The following is a 21175-nucleotide window of genomic DNA, read 5'->3' as shown; positions in this document are numbered from 1 at the left end:
ATTATGAAAAACAAAAAGATCAGCATGTTAGGAGTAGTAAACAGATTACACACAGAGGTACCTGTAAAGTCTTTATTTAGCTAAGGAGGTACAAATAATGTTAGTAGTGAACTTAAAACAAATGTTTGTCCAAAATGCTCTTAAAAGCATTAATTCTGTTATTTTCAACTACTCTTGTTTGTAAACAATTCAAAATACTAAAAATCCTTTATTGATGAAAATGTACTTTGCCTCATTTGAAGTAAACTGTTTGTGCATGAGTCTGTATCTATCACTATGAGTGAGTCAAGACACATTCAGCCTGAAATGGCTGCTCGGATAAAAATTGTTAATTGTCAAATCACCATTTAATCTTCTTTCTAAATCTAAAGTTTAAGTAATTTAACTGCCTCTTACAAGAACTGTTTCTTGGTTCAAGAATCATCTTGGAAGTTTGCCATTGTACTCTACCTAGTCTACCCTTTTTATCAAGTTGAGTGACTAACACTAAAGCTAAATATTCAAGGTCTTTAATGGCAAAATGAATCAAGTGTTCTCTGAAAATCTAAGTAAGTGGCATTAACTGCTCTACTGTCATCACACACATTGATTATACCATAAAAGATTTCAAGCAGATTTTTCAGACATGGATGATTTTGCTAAAATTAATGCCATAAATTGTTAAGAGGTGATAGAGATATCCACTTAACTGGACAATAATTTCCAGATATGGTCCTACTACCTATTTTGAATATTGGTGTTGCATTGGCAAACTCTCATTCCCAGGAACTTTCCCAGGAACTCACAACAGTGAAAAGAACAGGTAAGGGCATAAATCTCTCATTTCAAGATTATCTAATTTTTCTCAGATCATATTCACCTGTGCCCTCTATTTACTTTCATTTTATCTAATACTGATGGTATATCTATGTATGTCAATGTTAACTGTTCTGCCTTTCAAATAACTCTGCAAATGATGTTTTTGTTAACTTCTGTTTCTTACAATAAATTATCTTAATTCCTCATACATTTTAAGGGATACTCATTTTTTGTTGCATTAATTTTTTGCAAACCTAAGTGAATGAAGACTGATGATTAAAAGCTATATGTTAATCCAAGAAAAAGTATCCCATCACTTGGCCCTCCAGCTTGATCTACCAGTTTCCCCTTTTTCAATATGTCATGCATAACTGAAATACAAATACTTTACTCAAATTGTTTCCTTTGGCTGCACCTTATCAATGGTGAGGAATGAAAAAGGCTCAGTTTAAATGTGTACAGATTATCTGAAGTAATTAGAGTACTTCTGCAAGATTTAACATCTTGTGCAGACTACACAGAATAATAAGCCATTAATGATAAAAATCATGAATATAGGAAATACTTACTTTATAGTCATATTTGGCATCAATGAAAGTTTCACACAGGATGACTTCAGGTGCTAACCAGTATGGAGTCCCTATGAACGTTCCTCTTTTGTCATAGGTGTTTTTGTTTTTGGCAGATACTCCGAAATCAGCTGCAAATAAAAATTAGTTTATCTTTCCAAGAATACATCTGATAGCCATAAAATGAGGGGCCCTACCTATCTATACCTATAATGAGAAATTTCTCGAGGAACATACCCGCCATTATCCTACCATTTCCTATGCACCTATGGTGTAAAATGTGACACAATCTGGTGTCTCATTAAATTGTTATTTCCAGTAAAGCATTCCAATGTTAACAAGTAGCATTTAGCTATTGTTAGTTTAGTTAATAAAGAGCATTCTAGCTATACTTTATAGTATATGCTAGAACAGATAGGGCTGTACAGAGGACAGTGGATGTGTTGGAAATGAAATGTTTGAGAAAAATATGTGGTTTGATCAAATAAGTAATGAAAGGGTAAGAGAGATGTGTGGAAGTAAAAAGACTGTGGTTGAGAAGGCAGAAGACGGTGTGTCGAAATGGTTCGGACATATGGAGAGAACGAGTGAGGAAAGATTGACAAAGAAGATATATGTGTCTGAGATGGAGAGAACAAAAAGCAGGAGACCAGACTGGAGGAGGAAGGAAGGAGTGAAAAAGATTTTGAGCGATCGGGGCCTGAACATACAGAAGGGTGAGAGGCATGCAAGGAATAAAGTGAATTGGAACAACGTGGTATATCGGGGTCAACATGCTGTCAATGGACTGAAATAGGGCATGTGAAATGTCTGGAGTAAACCATGGAAAGGTCTGTGGGGCCTGGATGTGGATAGGGAGCTGTGGATTTGGTGCATTACACATGACAGCTAGAGACTGAGTTTGAACAAATGTGGCTTTTTTTGTCTGTTTTCCTGGCACTACCTTGCTGAAGCAGGGGGTAGCAATACTGTTTCCAATGGGGCAGGGTAGTGCCAGGAATGGATAAAGGCAAGCAAGTATGAATATGTACAAGTGTATATATGTATATGTCTATATATGTGAATGTATATGTACGTATATGTATATATGCATATATGGGCATTCATGTATAAAGGGCAGAAAAATATTTCCCATGTATCCCCAGCGTGTCGTAGAAGATAACTTAAGGGGGTGGGAGCATGGGGGCTGGAAACCCTCCCCTCCTTTATTTCAATTTCTAAAAGAGGAAACAGAAGAAGCAGCCAAGCGGGGAGTGCTCATCCTCCTCAAAGGCTCAGACTGGGGTGTCTGAATGTGTGTGGATGGAACCAAGATGAGAAGAAAGGAGAGACAGGGAGTATGTTTGAGAAAAGGAACCTGAATGTTCTGGCTCTGAGTGAAACGAGGCTCTAGGGTAAAGGAGAAGAGTGGTTTCAGAAAGTCTTGGGGGTAAAGTCAAAGGTTGGTGAGAGGTCAACAGCTAAGGAAGGAGTAGCACGACTCCTGAAGTAGGAGTTGTGGGTTTATGTGATAAGAGCATAAGAAAGCAAATTCTAGATTGATGTGGGTAAAACTGAAAGTGGATGGAGAGAGATGGGTGATTATTGGTGCTTATGCACTTGGTCATGAGAAGAAAGATCATGAAGGACAAGTGTTTTGGGAGCAGGTGAGTGAGTGTGTCAACAGCTTTGATGCATGAGACTGGGTCTCAGTGATGGGTGATATAAATGTACATGTGAGTAATGTGGCAGTTGAGGGTATAATTGGTATAAATGGGTTATTCAGTGGTGTGAAAGGAAACAGCGAGTAGCTTGTAGATTAGTGATCTGAAAAAAGACTGGTGATTGGGAATACCTGGTTCAAAAAGAGAGGCATACATAAGTATACATACGTGAGCAAGAGATGGCCAAAGGGCATTACTGGATTGTGTTAATAGATAGGCATGTAAAAGAAAGACTTTTGGATGTTAATGTGCTGAGAGGCGATGTCTGATCACTATCGTTTGGAGGCTAAGGTGAAGAATTGTAGAGGTTTTCAAAAAAAAAAGAGGGTGGTGAGAGTAAGTGAGCTTGGAAAGGAGACTTGTGTGAGGAAGTACCAGGAGAGAATGAGGTTAGAATGGCAAAAGGTGGGAGCAAAAGACGTGAGGGGATTGGGTGAGGAATGGGATGTATTTAAGGAGGCAATGATGGCATGTGCAAAACATGCATGTGGCATGAGAAAAGTGGAAGGTGGGCAGATTAGAAAGGGTAGCAAGTGATGGGAAGAAGTAAAGTTGTTTGTGAAAGAGAAAATGGAAGAATTTGGATGATATTTACAAAGAAGGAGTGCAAATAACAGAGAGATGTACAAAAGAAAGTGGCAGGAGGTCAAGAGAAAGGTGCATGGGTTGAAAAAGAAGGCATTTGAGAGTATCATTATTCTTTCAGGAGAATAAAATAATGTTTTGGAAGGAGGTAAATAACGTGCACAAGACAAGAGAACAAATGGTAAGATCGGTGAAGGAGGCAAGTGGGGAAGTAATAACAGGTAGTGATGAAGTGAGAAGGAGATGGAGTGAGTATTTTGAAGGTTTGTTAATGTATTTTATGACAATGGCAGATACAGGATGTTTTGGTCAGGGTGGAGTGCAAAGTCAGAGGGGTCAGGGAAATGGGTTTAGTTAAGACAGAAGAGGTAATGAAAGCTTTGCAGAAGATGAATCCAGCATGGCAGTGAGTTTGGATGGTACTGCAGTGGAATTTATCAAGAAAGGGGGTGATTGTGTTGTTGACTGGTCGGTAAGGATATTCAATCTATGTATGGATCATGGTGAAGTGCCTGAGGATTGGCAGAATGCATGCATAGTGCTATTGTACAAAGGCAAAGGGGATAAAGGTGAGAGTTCAAACTACAGAGGCATAAGATTCTTAAGTATTCCTGGGAAATTATATGGGAGGGTATTGATCGAGAAGATTAAAGCATGTACAGAGCATCAGATTGGGGAAGAGCAGCATGGTTCTCAGAAGTGGTAGAGGATGTATGGATCAGGTGTTTGCTTTGAAGAATGTATTAAAGAAATACTTAGAAAAAGATTGATCTGTATGTAGCATTTATGGATCAGGAGAAGACATATGATAGGGTTGATAGAGATGCTTCGTGGAAGGTCTTAAGAGTATATGGTGTGGGAGGTAAATTGCTGGAAGCAGTGAAAAGTTTTTACCAAGGATGTAAGGTATGTGTACAAGTAGGAAGAGAGGAGAGTGATTGGTTCCCAGAGAATGTCACACTGCAGCAGGGGTGTGTGATGTCCCCATGGTTGTTTAATTTGTTTATGGATGGGGTGGTTAGGGAGGTAAGTGCAAGTCTTGGAGAGAGGGGCGAGTATGCAGTCCGTTGGGGATAAGAGGGCCTGGGAAGCAAGTGAGAAACTGCAGAGGCTGGTGACTGAGTTTGAAAAAGTGTGTGAAAAGAGAAAAATGAGAGTAAATGTGAATAAGAGCAAGGTTATCAGGTTCAGTAGGGTTGAGGGACAAGTTAAGAGGGATGCAAGTTTGAAAGGAGAAAAACTGACGGAAGTGAAGTGTTTTAGATATCTGGAAGCAGATTTCGCAGTGAATGAAGAATGTGTGGAAGGAGAGAATGTATCTCGGAGAGCAAAAATGGGTATGTTTGAAGGAATAGTAGTTCCAACAATGTTATATGGTTGTGAGGAATGGGTTATAGATAGGGTTGTATAGAGGAGGGTGGATGTGTTGGAAATGAGATGTTTGAGGACAATATGTGAGGTGGTTTGACTGAATAAGTAATGAAAGGGTAAGAGCGATGTGTGGAAATAAAAAGGGTGTGGTTGAGAGAGCAGAAGAGGGAGTGTTGAAATAGTTTGGACATATGGAATGAATGAGTGAGGAATGAGTGTCAGAGGTGGAGGGAATAAGGAGAAGCAGGAGACCAAATTGGAGGTGGAAGGATGGGGTGACAAAATTTTGAGCGATCGGGGTCTGAACATACAGGAGGGTGAGAGGCATGCAAGGAATTGAGTGAATTAGGACGATGTGGTATACCGGGGTCGACGTGCTGTCAATGGACTGAACCAGGGCATGTGAAATGTCTAAGGTAATTCATGAAAAGGTGTGTGGGGCCTTGATGTGGACAGGGAGCTGTGATTTTGGTGCATTAAACATGACAGATAGAGACTAAGTGTGAACAAATGTGAATTTTTGTCTGTTTTTCTGGTACTACCTTGCTGAAGCAGGGGGTAGCGATGCTGTTTCCTGTGGGGTGGGGTAGCACCAAGAATGGATGAAGGCAAGCAAGTATGAATATGTACATGTGTATATATGTATATGCCTAGTCATGTATATGTGCATATGTTGATATGTATATGTGTGAATATGTGTGCATATGGGCATTTATGTATATATGCATATATGAGTGGATGAGCCATTCTTCATCTGTTTCCTGGCGCTACCTTGCTGACACAGGAAACTGCAATAAGTATAATACATAAATAAATAGAACATTATGTACAGTGAAGTTTTTGATATAGTAAACAATAAGTATGATGACTACTTGTGATGTGACAAGAGTGACATATGTGAACTAAGGAAGTAATAAAGTACACAAGTCACTTTATGGAAAATTTAAATTTTCTATTACTGTAATCAATGTACAGAAAAAACTCTAAAAAATTTCTGTGTATTTCCTTCTTGTCTATTAAGTACTGCAAATGCTTTATAAGCTCCATTCTTTTGAGGTTTCTTAATCATATCTACTTACTCATCATTCATCTTCTGACTAAAGTCTAAAGCATAATGTCAAAGATTAATATAGAAAATCTAAATACTCTCATTTTCCCAAGAATTTAAATCATTTATTGTTTAAGGGATTATACTGTTCTGTGGAATTAAGAGAATGAAAGTGAATGAGTATAAGCATGGCTGAAAAGAGATCCAATTATAGAAGATAAAAAACAAAAACTTTATATTTCAATATGGGGTCAAAGGGAGGTTGGAAATGTAAATAATAGTAATCTACATAATCAATATTAAACATGAGTCAAGCAAAGATACTCCAAATCTTAAAGAACATACAAGATCCATACCTAGCTTCACTCCCCCTTCCATTGTTAGAAGGACATTACCCGCTTTCAAGTCCCGGTGTATCACCTGATAAGAAGAGAATTACACATTCAGAATCACAAAATAAAATCAATTATTCAGAATACGAACAAGTGAATAAAGGCTTTTTTCTAACAAGAAAAGTACAAGCATGAAATTACTGTACAATCAAATACCTAGTATTGAAATATTTTTTTTTCATTTTGCTTTGTTTCTGTCTGCCGCATTAGCAAGGTAGCGCAAGGAAACAGAAGAAAGAATGGCCCAACCCACCCACATACACATGTATAAACATACACGTCCACACACACACAAATATACAAATATACATACCTACACATCTCAATATATACATATATATATACACACACAGACATATACATATATACACATGTACATAATTCATACTGTCTGCCTTTATTCATTCCCACTGCCACCTCGCCACACATAAAATAACAACCCCCTCCTGCCTCATGTGTGTGAGGTAGCGCTAGGAAAAGACAACAAAGGCCACATTCATTCACACTCAGTCTCTAGATGTCATGTAATAATGCACCAAAACCACAGCTCCCTTTCCACATCCAGGCCCCACAGAACTTTCCATGGCTTACCCCATGTACATATACAGATATATATACACATGTACATATTCATAACTGCTTGCATGTCACCTATTTCTGGTGACACCCCACCTCACAGTAAACAGCATCACCATCCCCTGTGTCAGTAAGGCAGCACCAGGGAAACAGACAAAAAAGGCAACATTCATTCACACTCAGTCTCTAGCTGTCATGCACAATGCACTGAAACCATAGCTCCCTATCTACATTCAGGCCCCACAGACCTGTCCATGGTTTACCCCAGATGTTTCACATGCCCTGGTTCAGTCCACTGACAGCATGTCGTCCCAGGTATATCACACAGTTCCAATTCACTCTGTTCCTTCCACACCTCTCACCCTCCTATATGTTCAGGCCCTGAATGCTCAAAATCTTTTTCACTCCATCCTTCCACCTCCAATTCAGTCTCCCACTTCTTGTGCCCTCCACCTCTGATACATATATCCTCTTTGTCAATCTTTCCTCATTCATTCTCTCCATATGTCAATACCATTTTAACACACCTTCCTCTGCTCTCTACCACGCTCTTTATTATCACACATATCTCTTATCCTTTCATTACATACTAGATCAAACCACCTCACACCACTTATCCTCAAACCTTTCATTTCCAACACATCCACCCTCTGTACAACCCTATCTATGGCTCATGCCTCACAACCATATAAATAAAATTTCCTACATCTAACCCCCAAGAAACTGTCCTTCCTTGCCCTTCAAAAGCCTCTTTGGTTGGAGATGAGAGCCCTAGTTTTACAATATCAACTTTCCAAACAAGCTATCATACCTCATGCACTTGATTCACCTTACATAAATGAGTAGTGTTAATAAATATTATCTATACATCATTCTGAGAACATCATACATTAATAACAGAGTTACAAAGAAGTCTTTTGAAGATGTAAATATACAGCCCAGTCTTTAAAAAACGTAATACAATGCAACTTAGTTTCTTTTACACAAGTGATATATCTATAGTTTCTTTTACACAAGTGATATATTTGGTCAGAGCATGGGGCGTTTGTGACACAGCCTGAAAAATAGCTTTCCAACTGAATGACAGTCTTGCTTCTCCAAAGTGACAATAACAGTAGTCACCTGAATTGTGTTTTGATAACTACAGACATACTGCAACGATAAAGCATTTATTAAAATCAGTAAAAGAACCTCCAAAACTGGTAAATGATCACTCTGAAGTTGAAAAGACCACTTTAATAAGTGGTCCACCACATATCCCACTTGGCATGCATCAAACAGTGACCAATTTTTCCACCAATCTGCTTCTTCATTCCATAGGACACTATGACAAGTATCAAGAGAGAAATAATTTATTCCTCTGAGGCAGAGATATTAGTCTCTGATTCAGCAAAGTTCTTACCTTCTAAAGACATGTCACCAAACAACTTTGTGCCTCCCACAAGAGAAAGAAAAAAGTACTGTCTGGACAATAACATCCTACAGAAATATGATGGGTTTAATATCTCAAAGGAAAATAACAGTAACTTTCCCCTTCCTCCTTCTGCACATTCTTCCAAACTCCAACACCAGCTTCTGGAGTTTCTCTTGATTACCACCTGTGCCTTACCATCTACATGATGAATCTGACTCATCTCCAAAGCCATCCTACCCCCATCATACTTCAAACCAGCCCCTTTTACCATGACCCTCACATTGACTCCCTCACCATCCTGTCCATGAACAGATTAAACAGCCATAGTGACATCACACACACTTGTTGCAGGTCTATCTTCACCTAGAAACACTCAGCCTTCTCCCTTCCCACTTATATACATGCCCTACTTTTCCACAAAAAAATCTTAACTGCATTTGGTAGCTTTCCTCCTACACCATATGATGAAAATGAGGGGTAATAATAGTTTAAAGTTGTACATAAATGATGCTGTTCTGTTAGCAGAATACGAAAAGGAATAGAATGTGGTGGGTGATTTAGATGTATACAAAAGAAAGATTATTATTATCATTATCATACTTATTTGCTGTCTCCCACATATGTGAGTTAGTGCAAGGAATCAGACGAAAGATTGGCCCAACTCACCCACATACAGAGACATATACATATACACACATGTACACATTCATACTTGCTGCCCCCTTCCATTCCCATCGTCACCTCACCACATGTGAAATGGCACCCCCCTCCCCTGCGCTCGCGCTAAGTAGTGACAGGAAAAGACAACAAAGGCCACATTCATTCACACTCAGTCTCTAACTGTCAAGTGTAATGCACCAAAACCAAAACTCCCTTTCCACATCTAGGCCCAAAAAAACTTTCCATGGTTTACTCCAGATGCTTAACATGCCCTGGTTCAATCCCCTGACAGCATGTCAACCCCGATATACCACATCATTGCAATTCACTCTATTCCTTGCACGCCTTTCACCCTCCAGTATGTTCAGGCCCCGATCGTTCAAAATCTTTTTCACTCCATCTCTCCACCTCCAATTTGGTCTCCCACTTGTCGTTCCCTTCACCTCTGACACGTACATCCTCTTTGTCAATCTTTCCTCACTCATTCTCTCGATGTGGCCAAACCATTTCAATACACCCTCTCCTGATCTCTCAACCACACTCTTTTTATTACCACACATCTCTCTTACTATACTATTTGCCATTTCCCGCATTAGCGAGATAGCGCTATGAACAGAGGACTGAGCCTTTGAGGGAATATCCTCACTTGGCCCTCTTCTCTGTTCCTCTTTTGAAAAATTGAAATTAAAAAAAAAAAAACTCTTACCCTTTCATTACTTACTCGATCAAACCACCTCACACCACATATTGTCTTCAAACATTTCATTTCCAACACATCCACCCTCCTCTGCACAACCCTATCTATAGGCTACACCTCGCAACCATATAACATTGTTGGAACCACTATTACTTCAAACATACCCATTTTTGCTCTCCGAGATAACATTCTCACCTTCCATAAATTCTTCAATGCTCCCAGTACCCTCGCTCCCTCCCTCACCCTGTGACTCACTTCCGCTTCCATGGTTCCATCCACTGCTAAATCCACTCCCAGATATCTAAAACACTTCACTTCCTCCAGTTTTTCTCCATTCAAACTTACCTCCCAATTAACTTGTCCCTCAACCCTAAAATAAACGGCAGCCACAGAGTAATATCAATCTGAACAGAAAAAAACATGAGTTTTACAATGTGGGAGTTAATGCTCAAAAAAGATGATAATGGGAAAGGTATATTTGAAAGTAGTCACTTGAGGGAGAAGAATTGGAGGTGCACTGATTGCTCTTGTTAATGGGAAGAATTTTGAGGTCGAAAGAAGCATGCATAATGAAATGCTTGTCCTAAGAGGAAGCACTCATGTTCAGGAAGCTTGTTTTATAGTGAGATTTTTCAATTCCTAATATATGAATGTGAGACAATACTTTTCTTTAGTCTAGATAATACAAAAGTAAGAGCAATAAAGATAGATAACTTACACAGCACTGCAAAAATTTAGATAAAAGATATAGAAGGAAGATGCAAGAAAGACAAGTGTTGCTGTGAAAGAACTGTTTGGCATAAGAACTATAGCCTTTTTTTTTAATATGGCCAGACAGAATGCAATGCAGGTAATATATTTAAAGAAGATATGGGATAGTATAGTTCCAGATGCAAGAAGAGACAGACTACAAATGAGATAGTTAGAGCAGTAAGGTGAAAGAGGAGACATCACTTTCCATTGTCGTCAAAGTAACAGGAAGAATTAAATGAAGAAGTGCTTATATCATTGTGAAAAATCCATGTGCAGTGCTGCGAACTAATTTGAGAATGTGTGTGAGTGAACAGAGAAGCTATGTGCATTAAATCCATACATTTAATTTTGGAAAGGAATTAAAAAAATGACAAATAAACTAATATAGACTACCAAACACAAGCATTAACTGAAGAAAAAAATTACCATTTCTACTCCACTGATCAACCAGGGTGAGTGAATGAGGCACTCAGTGAGGATGAATCTCAATAAGTGTGTGTGAATGTGAGTGGAAGCATGAGTGCATATTTCTTTGTTTGCATATGTGCCTGTGCATATGTCCTGGTGAATGCTTATCTGTAAGCAAGTTTGACTGAATCCAGAAACTCCTGTAGGGATCCACCTATCCATCCATCCATTACTCTCAATACATTTCTGCTGGAGATTATCAAGTAGTTTTTTAAATCATTAGCGGTGTCTACCAAAGTTCCCTTTTGGGTTTGGGTTCACGACAATTAAAGGGCAAGACCACAGATGTGACATATACTGCATTCCTGGCAATGAAGTTGCAAGCCATAGGGCCACAACATGCATGCTCTTAGATGTCAATAAACTAAAAACCTTTTCAAGGAAAGGCTATATGTACACATTAGGTGAAGGCTACGAGTGTACTTTGTTCATTAATACTTTCTCTCATGTCAGATGTAATTATCAATTTCCTAATTTGTAACTAAAGTAACTCTAGAAACAAACTATAAATGTGACATATTTACCTTATGTGCATGTATATATATGAGTGCTTCAACAAGATATTTACAAACGTAGGCAATCTGGGGTTCTGTAAGAGGCCGGTAAAGATCCGCCATAATGGAGTCCATGGCCCCACCATCACAGTATTCCAGGTACATCTGAAATATTTTTCAAAGATGAAGTAAGTGTAACACAACACATAACTATCTGGAAATATCAGTTAAAGTATCAACATCAATAATTCTATAAGAATGTCTGTGAGAAATACTTAGAAAAGCAAATGGATTTGTACTGGGGTCAACGTGCTGCCAATGGATTGAACCAGGGCATGTGAAGCATCTGGGGTAAACTATGGAAAGTTCTGTGGGGCCTGGATGTGGAAAGGGAGCTGTGGTTTCGGTGCATTATTACATGACAGCTAGAGAATGAGTGTGAACGAATGTGATCTTTGTTGTCTTTTCCTAGCGCTACCTCGCACACATCAGGGAGGGAGGGGGTTGTTATTTCAGGTGTAGTGGGGTGGCGATGGGAATGAATAAAGGCAGACAGTATGAATTATTAACATGTGTATAAATGTATATGTCTGTGTGTGTATATGTATACGTTGAGATGTATAGGTATGTATATTTGCATGTGTGGACGTGTACGTATATACATGAGTATGTGGGTGGGTTGGGCCATTCTTTCATCTGTTTCCTTGCGCTACCTCGCTAACGCGAGGGACAGCGACAAAGCAAAATAAATAATAAATAAATAATTTATGGATCTGGAGAAGATATATGATAGAGTTGATAGAGATGCTCTGTGGAGGTATTAAGAATATGTGGTGTGACAGGCAAGTTGTTAGAGGCAGTGAAAAGTTTTTATCGAGGATGTAAGGCATGTGTATGAATAGGAAGAGAGGAAAGTGGTTGGTTCTCAGTGAATGTCAGTTTGCAGCAGGGGTGCGTGATGTCTCCATGGTTGTTTAATTTGTTCATGGATGGGGTTGTTAGGGAGGTGAATGCAAGAGTTTTGGAGAGAGGGGCAAGTATGCAGCCTGTTGTGGATGAGAGAGCTTGGCAAGTGAGTCAGTTGTTGTTCGCTGCTGATACAGTGCTGGTGGCTGATTCAGGTGAGAAACTGCAGAAGCTGGTGACTGAGTTTGGTAAAGTGTGTGAAAGAAGAAAGCTGAGAGTAAATGTGAATAAGAGCAAGGTTATTAGGTACAGTAGGGTTGAGGGACAAGTCAACTGGGAGGTAAGTTTGAATGGAGAAAAACTGGAGGAAGTGAAGTGTTTTAGATATCTGGGAGTGGATTTGGCAGCGGATGGAACCATGGAAGTGGAAGTGAGTCATAGGATGGGGAGGGGGTGAAAGTTCTGGGAGCATTGAAAAAGGTGTGGAGGGCGAGAACGTCATATTGGAAAAATGGGTATGTTTGAAGGAATAGTGGTTCCAACAATGTTATATGGTTGTGAAGCGTGGGCCATAGATAGAGTTGTACAAAGGAGAGTGGATGTGATGGAAATGAGATGTTTGAGGACAATATGTGGTGTGAGGTGGTTTGATCGAGTAGGTAATGAAAGGATAAGAGAGATGTGTGGTAATAAAAAGAGTGTGGTTGAGAGAGCAGAATAGGGTGTTTTGAAATGGTTTGGTCACATGGAGAGAATGGGTGAGGAAAGATTGACAAAGAGGATGTATGTGTCAGAGGTGGAGGGAACGAGAAGTGGGAGACCAAATTGGAGGTGGAAAGATGGAGTGAAAAAGATTCTGAGTGATCGGGGCCTGAACATGCAGGAGGATGAAAGGCGTGCATGGAATAGAGTGAATTGAAACGATATGGTATACCGTGGTCAATGTGCTGTCAGTGGATTGAACCAGGGCATATGAAGCATCTGGGGTAAACCATGAAAAGTTCTGTGGGGCCTGGATGTGGAAAGGGAACTGTGGTTTCGGTGCATTATACATGACAGCTAGAGACTGAGTGCGAACGAATGTGGCCTTTGTTGTCTTTTCCTAGCACTACCTCGCACACATGCGGGGGGAGGGGGTTGTCATTTCATGTGTGGCGGGGTGGTGAGGGGAATGAATAAGGGCAGACAGTATGAATTATGTACATGTGTATATATGTACATGTCTGTGCGTAAAATAAAAAAAATAAAAAAATGTAGGTAGGCAGAGCTTGAATGAATTTCACCTGGTATTTATAGAGATGAGGCTTACTAGGAGCCAGATGAGAAAATATCTAATGCTGTAACATTACTAAAGATTAGACTTGAAATTATGATGATTTCCTGCTATGTTTCATGAGAAATATATCATTTATAATACTAAAATGATTGGTAACCGGGAATATCCGATTTAAAAAAAAATACATACATGAAAATGCATGGATGAGTGTTGAGTTGTTGGGAGTCACTGGGCATTACTAGATAATAAACTATTTGACAATTGTGCAGATAGGGGAAGCTGGTCAGATGTCTGATCACTTATTGGTGGAGGCAAGTGAAAATTTTTATTGGTTTTAGGAAAAGAGGAAATCATGTAGCTGGGAAGAGGGTGGTGAAAGTGAGTGAGCTTGGAATAAGGGCATGTTTGCTGAGATATCAAGAAAGACTGAATGAAAAATGGCATATGGTGAGAGTAGATTAAACTGCAGTAGTGATATTTAGGGAAGCATTGATTACATCTTCGTCACAAATATCTCCCTCACTCTACGGCTCTTGCATTCACCTTCCTTACCATTCCATCCACAAACAGACTAAACAATGACGGTGACGTTATACACCCCTGAAGCAGACACAACTTCACTGAGAATTTCTTACTGTCTTCTATTCTTACTTGTAACAAATGCCTTACTGTCCTGGTAAAAACCTCATAGCATTTAACAACTTTCCATTTACCTACATACTTGCAACACCTTCCACAATGCCTCTCTGTATTCCATATCATGCACTTTCTCTAGATCCATTGGTATCACAAAATTCACTCTCTTTCTCCAAGTATTCCTTATACAAATTTTTCAAAGCAAAAACCTACCTCTAACCTCTCCTGAAAGCAAACTGTTCCTCACCAATTACATGATCTGTGCAAACCACAGCCCTCTATTTCTACTTTTCTACTTACCACACTAGGTAAACTCAACAGTCTTAAGCCTGTGTAATATGAGCATTCATTTTTGTTTCCCTTGCCTTTATAAAATAGGGGCACTATACATGTATCTTACCAGTCCTCAAGCACCTCACACTAGGCCATACCAACTGTGAAATAGCCTGAGTAACAGTGAATAACAATGTCACCACCTTTCTTGAGAACTCAGCTGCTACCTCATCCACTCTAAAAGCTTTGCCACACTTCATCTTACCTCTTTTATTTTCACCAAACAATTCTGCACGAGTCCTCACTTCACATACCACCTCCTCCCTAATACACTACATCGGCCATCCTATCATCTAACATATTCAAGAGGCCTTCGAAGTATTTTTACTCCATCTCTTTACTGCCTCTTCTTTACCAATTACCACTTTTCCATCTGATCCCCTCACTTTTAACGAAGGAGGAGCTGTGAGACTGTTAAACATTGTTAGAATGTGAGTTCAGGGCTGCTATGGGCTGGAATGAAAGTAGACTTTCCAATCAGCAATAAGAGGGTTGAAGAAGACTGATGCATAGGATTGTATTTTGGTGCTATGGGATCTGAAAGCAAAGGTGGGTGATCTGGCAACTACGTTTGTGTATAATTAGGGAACATGGATTACCTAATGTAAATGAAAATAAGAAACAGCTTCTTGATAAGTAAGCTGAAAAATAATGGGTGACTGGGAATACTTGGTTGAAAAAGGTGCAAACATAAGTGTATGTGGGTGAGTGTAACTGGAGCTCAAATAGCATCAATGGATTATGTGCTAATTGACAGGTATGCAAAGATGTTGCTGAACATCAAGATGCAGAGCAACAGGTGGGTTGTTTGATAATTTCTCAGCAGAGGAGAGCATGAAAGTTTGTAGCAGTTTTTGCAAAAGAGGAAATATATATGCGTGGGTAGTGTGTGAGTAAACTTCAAAAAGAGGCCTCTGTGCAATGATACCAAAGGGAAATTGAGTGAAAAGTGGTAAGGGATGAGAGTAGATAAAACAAAGAGAGTGGGAGAGGAGTGGAAAGTATTTAAAGAAGCAATCTTTACAGGCAAAGTTTGTGGCATGTAAAAAGTGGGAGGTAGGTATATGTGAAAATGTAGTAAGTGGGAAGAGAAAGTTAAACTGCTAGTGACAGAAAAAAGGCAAGTGTATGGATGGTATCCGCAGACGAGAATGAGTGATTGGGGTGTGTTCAAAAGGAAGTGGCAAGAGGTCAAGAAAATGGTACATGAGCTGAAAAAGGGGGTAAATGAAAGATGGGGTGAGAAATTATTATGAATGCCAGGTAGAATATGACTGTTTACGATGGAAGTGAACAATGTAAGAAGAACACAAGAACAAATGGGGATAATAACATGGGGAGCAGATGGGGGAAGTAAAAGTATTTACTATGTTTAAATAACCTAAAAAAAACTTACCAAATCTGAATATGTAACAATGATACTCCTCTACTAATGAAGCTTTATGCTAAACAACTGAGAAAACAAAAATATCATTAAAAAATCAAATATCAATTCATTCTTAAGAACCCATCTTTCAACTGTTTTCACCATACATGTGATCTATGTTACAGAACTGACTCAACTTCAGTTTTACTTACCCAAAGTTTCCCATCATAATGATAAGCTTCTAGTAGTTCAACTATGTTTTCATGTTTGCATTCGGAAAGAATGTCAATCTCTATCATGAAAGTATCAATGTCCTCTTCCTCTTCCAGAGCAACCTGCTTGAGGGCTGCAAGTTGCTTTGTCTCTCTGTGTACTGCCTAGAATATAAAACAAGACTGTAAAGAAAAATTTTGAAAAGAAAAAATTTCACTTAGTTAACGTAATACTGAGCCCAACCCTCTGATGCCCAAGATGAGGTAACTGGTTACAGACACCAAGTGCCTACAGTTTTGAATGATGAGTGTTCCCATGCAGCACTGAATGAATCTGTGTTTGTTTTACCAACCCTACTTTCAGTTGTCTTAAAACTAAGCTACTGGACACCATAAACTTATCCTCTTACTAACTACTGATTTTCACACTTTCTCTTCCCCTACCCTTTCTTTCTCATTATGAACCTTAAAAGGAAACATGGGCAAGTGCAATAAGTTTATGGCCCCACCTAGTTCCCAAATTGTGCTCAAATTGTAGAATCAAATGCATTTCTTTCATTTATCATACCATTCACACAACAAAAGCATTTGCACTGCAATAAAAAACAAAAAGAGCAGACAAAAAACATGAAATTAACATTTATCTAAGCTTTAATTCTTTATAAAGATTATCAAGCACTATCCATCAAGTTTGGAAGGGTTCATAAAAGGTTCAGTACAGGTAAGCGTCATCCATGTAATTCATCTATTCTGTCCTTCTGAAAATGGATGTTTTTCCACAACTTAACAGTCATGCTTACAGGTCAACTTAAAACATGGGTGCTGATTTAAATTTTGAGTTTTATAAGCCTACAAGATTTATCACTAACCTTAGGAACTATACAGAGTCTTCTGCCCCTAAAAACTGTGATTTTTCTGTCATAAGCTGGAAAAAGGTATGTAATTATGTTGTACGTGTTACTATAAAAAAGTAAATACATACAAGCACTAAGACTTTGCATCTAAGACTGTGTTCGAGAATGATCTTTTCATAAAATTCCACAAATGTACACCAAAATGATGACTATACCTAGACAAGGACATCATTAATATCTCTATATGCACTGTTAAAATAAATACTCTGTGTAACTTTATCTTAAGTCTGACTTCAACACAAGCTGCAGAGAAAATCATATACATGAAAGACTAAAAGTCTTAGACATCACATCATTGTCCAAAGGTTAACCTTCATTCATCTCTTCTCATAACCTACCTTATAAACCTTGCCATATGCTCCATCTCCCAGTTCTCCAATAATTTCCCAAAAATCCTCTGGGCTGTCCAGTCGAACATTATGAAAGTGCTTCTTCTTTTTGGCCGAAGATCCACTTTTAAATATATCTTTAAATTTGGAGATCAGCGGCATTGTTTCAATAGCTCTGTGGTGGTCACATCATCCAGTTCTCACTTTGAGCTGGAAAAAATATATATATATACTCATTACATGTAAAAGATAATAGTTCATATAGAAAACAGCCATATCAAAATCAATATCTTAATGTAATAAGTCTTAATCAGCTCTCTTATTCCATTCACAGGAGAAAACAAAAAATAGACTTGTCAGATCATTGCATATGCCCTTATGTGTATGAAATTTATTGTTTGTTTACTTTAATTCTAATACCAAGCCCACAAATATAAAGGGATGTATATATTTTGTTCATTCATGACCATAATGGATTGGGTTGTGTGTTTATGTTCAAAGTTTACAATGGCAATTTTTGCTATAATTCATTTAAGGCCACAAGGATGTCACATGCACATCTTCAATGTGTATGTATCATATCTTCAAAGTTTCAGTACAATCTCCTTAAAAATGTGAGAATAGTGGATTACAAGTAAGTCATGAGAAGAGTGGATTACAAGTAAGTCATAAGTTTAATGCAATAACTTTTCTAAAAACTCATCTTTTAGTACCAGGCTGTCATAAACATATTTTCAATGTGTATGTTACAAATCTGCAGTTTCAGTGTGTTCAACTGGTCAGAGTGAAAGTTGATTTCAAAAACAATCACTTTATTTAGTAATACAGGGGCTAGGAGCCCTATACAGTGAAATTTCATACAGCAAACTTTCACACTTATAACTTAAAACTGGTTTCCACTCAAGGTGACTGGAAGGTTTGAGCTGGATTCATTTCTGTTTGCAGTTAAAAGAGAGACTGAAAACTTTTGTGGAGATGCAGATATTCTGTTCTTGGTGAGCCCCCGTTCCATCTGTGTAATGCAATGCTGCATGTTTGATGTTGCTACAGTGGAGTTAAGGCGTTGTGACATGATTGCAAAGACGTCTGCCATATATGGGTAACATATAAAACATTTTGAATGGTCGGATTCTGAACATGTAAGAAGTTGAAAGGCATGCATGGGATAGAGCAAACTGAAACAATGTGGTTGACATGCCATCAATTGATCCTGGGCATGTGAAGCATCTAAGGTTAACCATGGAAAGGTCTGTGCGGCCTGGTTGAGGATAGGGAGCTGTGGTTTTGTAGCATTACACATGACAGCTACAGAATGGATGTTAGCGGATGTGGTCTTTCTTTGTCTGTTCCTGGTGCTACATCGCTAATGTGGGAAACTACAATCAAGTGTAAAAAATTACACATATATTTCTTCCTACTTGATTGCCGTTTCTCATGTTACCAACAAAGCGCCAGGAACAGACAAAGAAAGGCCACAACCGCTCTCATCCATTCTCTGGCTGTAATATGTAATGCACTCAAACCACACACACACACACACACATATATATATATATATATATATATATATATATATATATATATATATATATATATATATATATATATATATATATATATATAAGTTGTTAGAAGCAGTGAAAAGTTTTTATCGAGGATGTAAGGCATGTGTATGTGTAGGAAGAGAGGAAAGTGATTGGTTCTCAGTGAATGTAGGTTTGCGGCAGGGGTGTGTGATGTCTCCATGGTTGTTTAATTTGTTTATGGATGGGGTTGTTAGGGAGGTAAATGCAAGAGTTTTGGAAAGAGGGGCAAGTATGAAGTCTGTTGGGGATGAGAGAGCTTGGAAGTGAGTCAGTTGTTGTTCGCTGATGATACAGCGCTGGTGGCTGATTCATGTGAGAAACTGCAGAAGCTGGTGACTGAGTTTGGTAAAGTGTGTGGAAGAAGAAAGTTAAGAGTAAATGTGAATAAGAGCAAGGTTATTAGGTACAGTAGGGTTGAGGGTCAAGTCAACTGGGAGGTGAGTTTGAATGGAGAAAAACTGGAGGAAGTGAAGTGTTTTAGATATCTGGGAGTGGATCTGGCAGCGGATGGAACCATGGAAGCGGAAGTGGATCATAGGGTGGGGGAGGGGGCGAAAATTCTGGGGGCCTTGAAGAATGTGTGGAAGTCGAGAACATTATCTCGGAAAGCAAAAATGGGTATGTTTGAAGGAATAGTGGTTCCAACAATGTTGTATGGTTGCGAGGCGTGGGCTATGGATAGAGTTGTGCGCAGGAGGATGGATGTGCTGGAAATGAGATGTTTGAGGACAATGTGTGGTGTGAGGTGGTTTGATCGAGTGAGTAACGTAAGGGTAAGAGAGATGTGTGGAAATAAAAAGAGCGTGGATGAGAGAGCAGAAGAGGGTGTTTTGAAGTGGTTTGGGCATATGGAGAGGATGAGTGAGGAAAGATTGACCAAGAGGATATATGTGTCGGAGGTGGAGGGAACAAGGAGAAGAGGGAGACCAAATTGGAGGTGGAAAGATGGAGTGAAAAAGATTTTGTGTGATCGGGGCCTGAACATGCAGGAGGGTGAAAGGAGGGCAAGGAATAGAGTGAATTGGAGCGATGTGGTATACCGGGGTTGACGTGCTGTCAGTGGATTGAATCAGGGCGTGTGAAGCGTCTGGGGTAAACCATGGAAAGCTGTGTAGGTATGTATATTTGCGTGTGTGGACGTATGTATATACATGTGTATGGGGGGGGTTGGGCCATTTCTTTCGTCTGTTTCCTTGCGCTACCTCGCAAACACGGGAGACAGCGACAAAGTATAATAAAAAAATAAAAAAAATATATATATATATATATATATATATATATATATATATATATCTGTGTCAGGTGTGGAGGGAACAAGAAGTGGGAGACCAAACCAGAGTTGGAAGGATGGATAGGAAAAAGGTTGTGAGCGATCGAGGCCTAAACATGCAGGAGGGTGAAAGGTGTGCACTTCTAAATTACATCTTCAATTAAATTTTTACACAACCCAGAATATATGTAATTAAGGTAAGTACATCATAACAATATAATCATATATATTCTTATATATATTTAGCATGTTAATTTTTCTAGTTCTGACCAACTTGTCAAAACTGAATTCAAAAATTGATGAAAAATCAAATATCAAATTTGTGAATGCTCTAGTAAAGTTACTTACCCTCCTTTTGTGCATACCAGTAATTGGTTTCTGAGAAATGTTTTACTTAAACTCTCACATTTACAAACGTGCTTTATTTTCCAAGCTGATGGTCATAAAAGGCGAGTAATTCTTACTCTATACTAGTGAACTAACAAATTCTTTTATAATCAATCGTCAATGATTCATATTTTGTATTTACTTGACTGTTTTCATGGTTTGTCTTGGCTAATTATATGACAAACAAAGTTGTATTTCTTTAATGTATTACCATAGTGGAATCAAGTGCTCTCAGACTTTGTTACAAAACTTCATTTCATTGCTTTAATTGGGCTTTGCCATAATTCTAAATATCCAAATGGTTTCATTTAAGTTTTATACAGGTACTTTTTTCCATTACAGAAACTATTATTAACCAAAATTCATGAAACTTTTTAAAACATCACCACCATCAATATCATAGTTAGGCTGGCCCTTGGGGACTTGCACTTA

General features: G+C 38.7%; 1 protein-coding gene across 6 annotated transcripts in view; it reads right to left on the bottom strand.

The window, feature by feature from the left end:
• Positions 1-21175, bottom strand: part of Slik (Sterile20-like kinase) — a 119793-nt gene that overhangs the window by 96349 nt on the left and 2269 nt on the right. For all 6 annotated transcript variants that reach the window (XM_071681374.1, XM_071681369.1, XM_071681370.1 and 3 more), the window contains exons 2-6: positions 17510-17710; positions 16258-16422; positions 11559-11693; positions 6431-6494; positions 1368-1498 (exon numbers count right to left, since the gene is read on the bottom strand). In XM_071681374.1, coding sequence (XP_071537475.1) covers positions 1368-1498; positions 6431-6494; positions 11559-11693; positions 16258-16422; positions 17510-17662 — 648 coding nt within the window. In that variant the 5' untranslated portion in view covers positions 17663-17710. The remainder of the gene's footprint in view (positions 1-1367; positions 1499-6430; positions 6495-11558; positions 11694-16257; positions 16423-17509; positions 17711-21175) is intronic.

Source organism: Panulirus ornatus, chromosome 32, assembly GCF_036320965.1.
Source record: "Panulirus ornatus isolate Po-2019 chromosome 32, ASM3632096v1, whole genome shotgun sequence".
NCBI classification, from domain to species: domain Eukaryota; kingdom Metazoa; phylum Arthropoda; class Malacostraca; order Decapoda; family Palinuridae; genus Panulirus; species Panulirus ornatus.
This window is presented reverse-complemented; position numbering and strand designations above follow the sequence as displayed.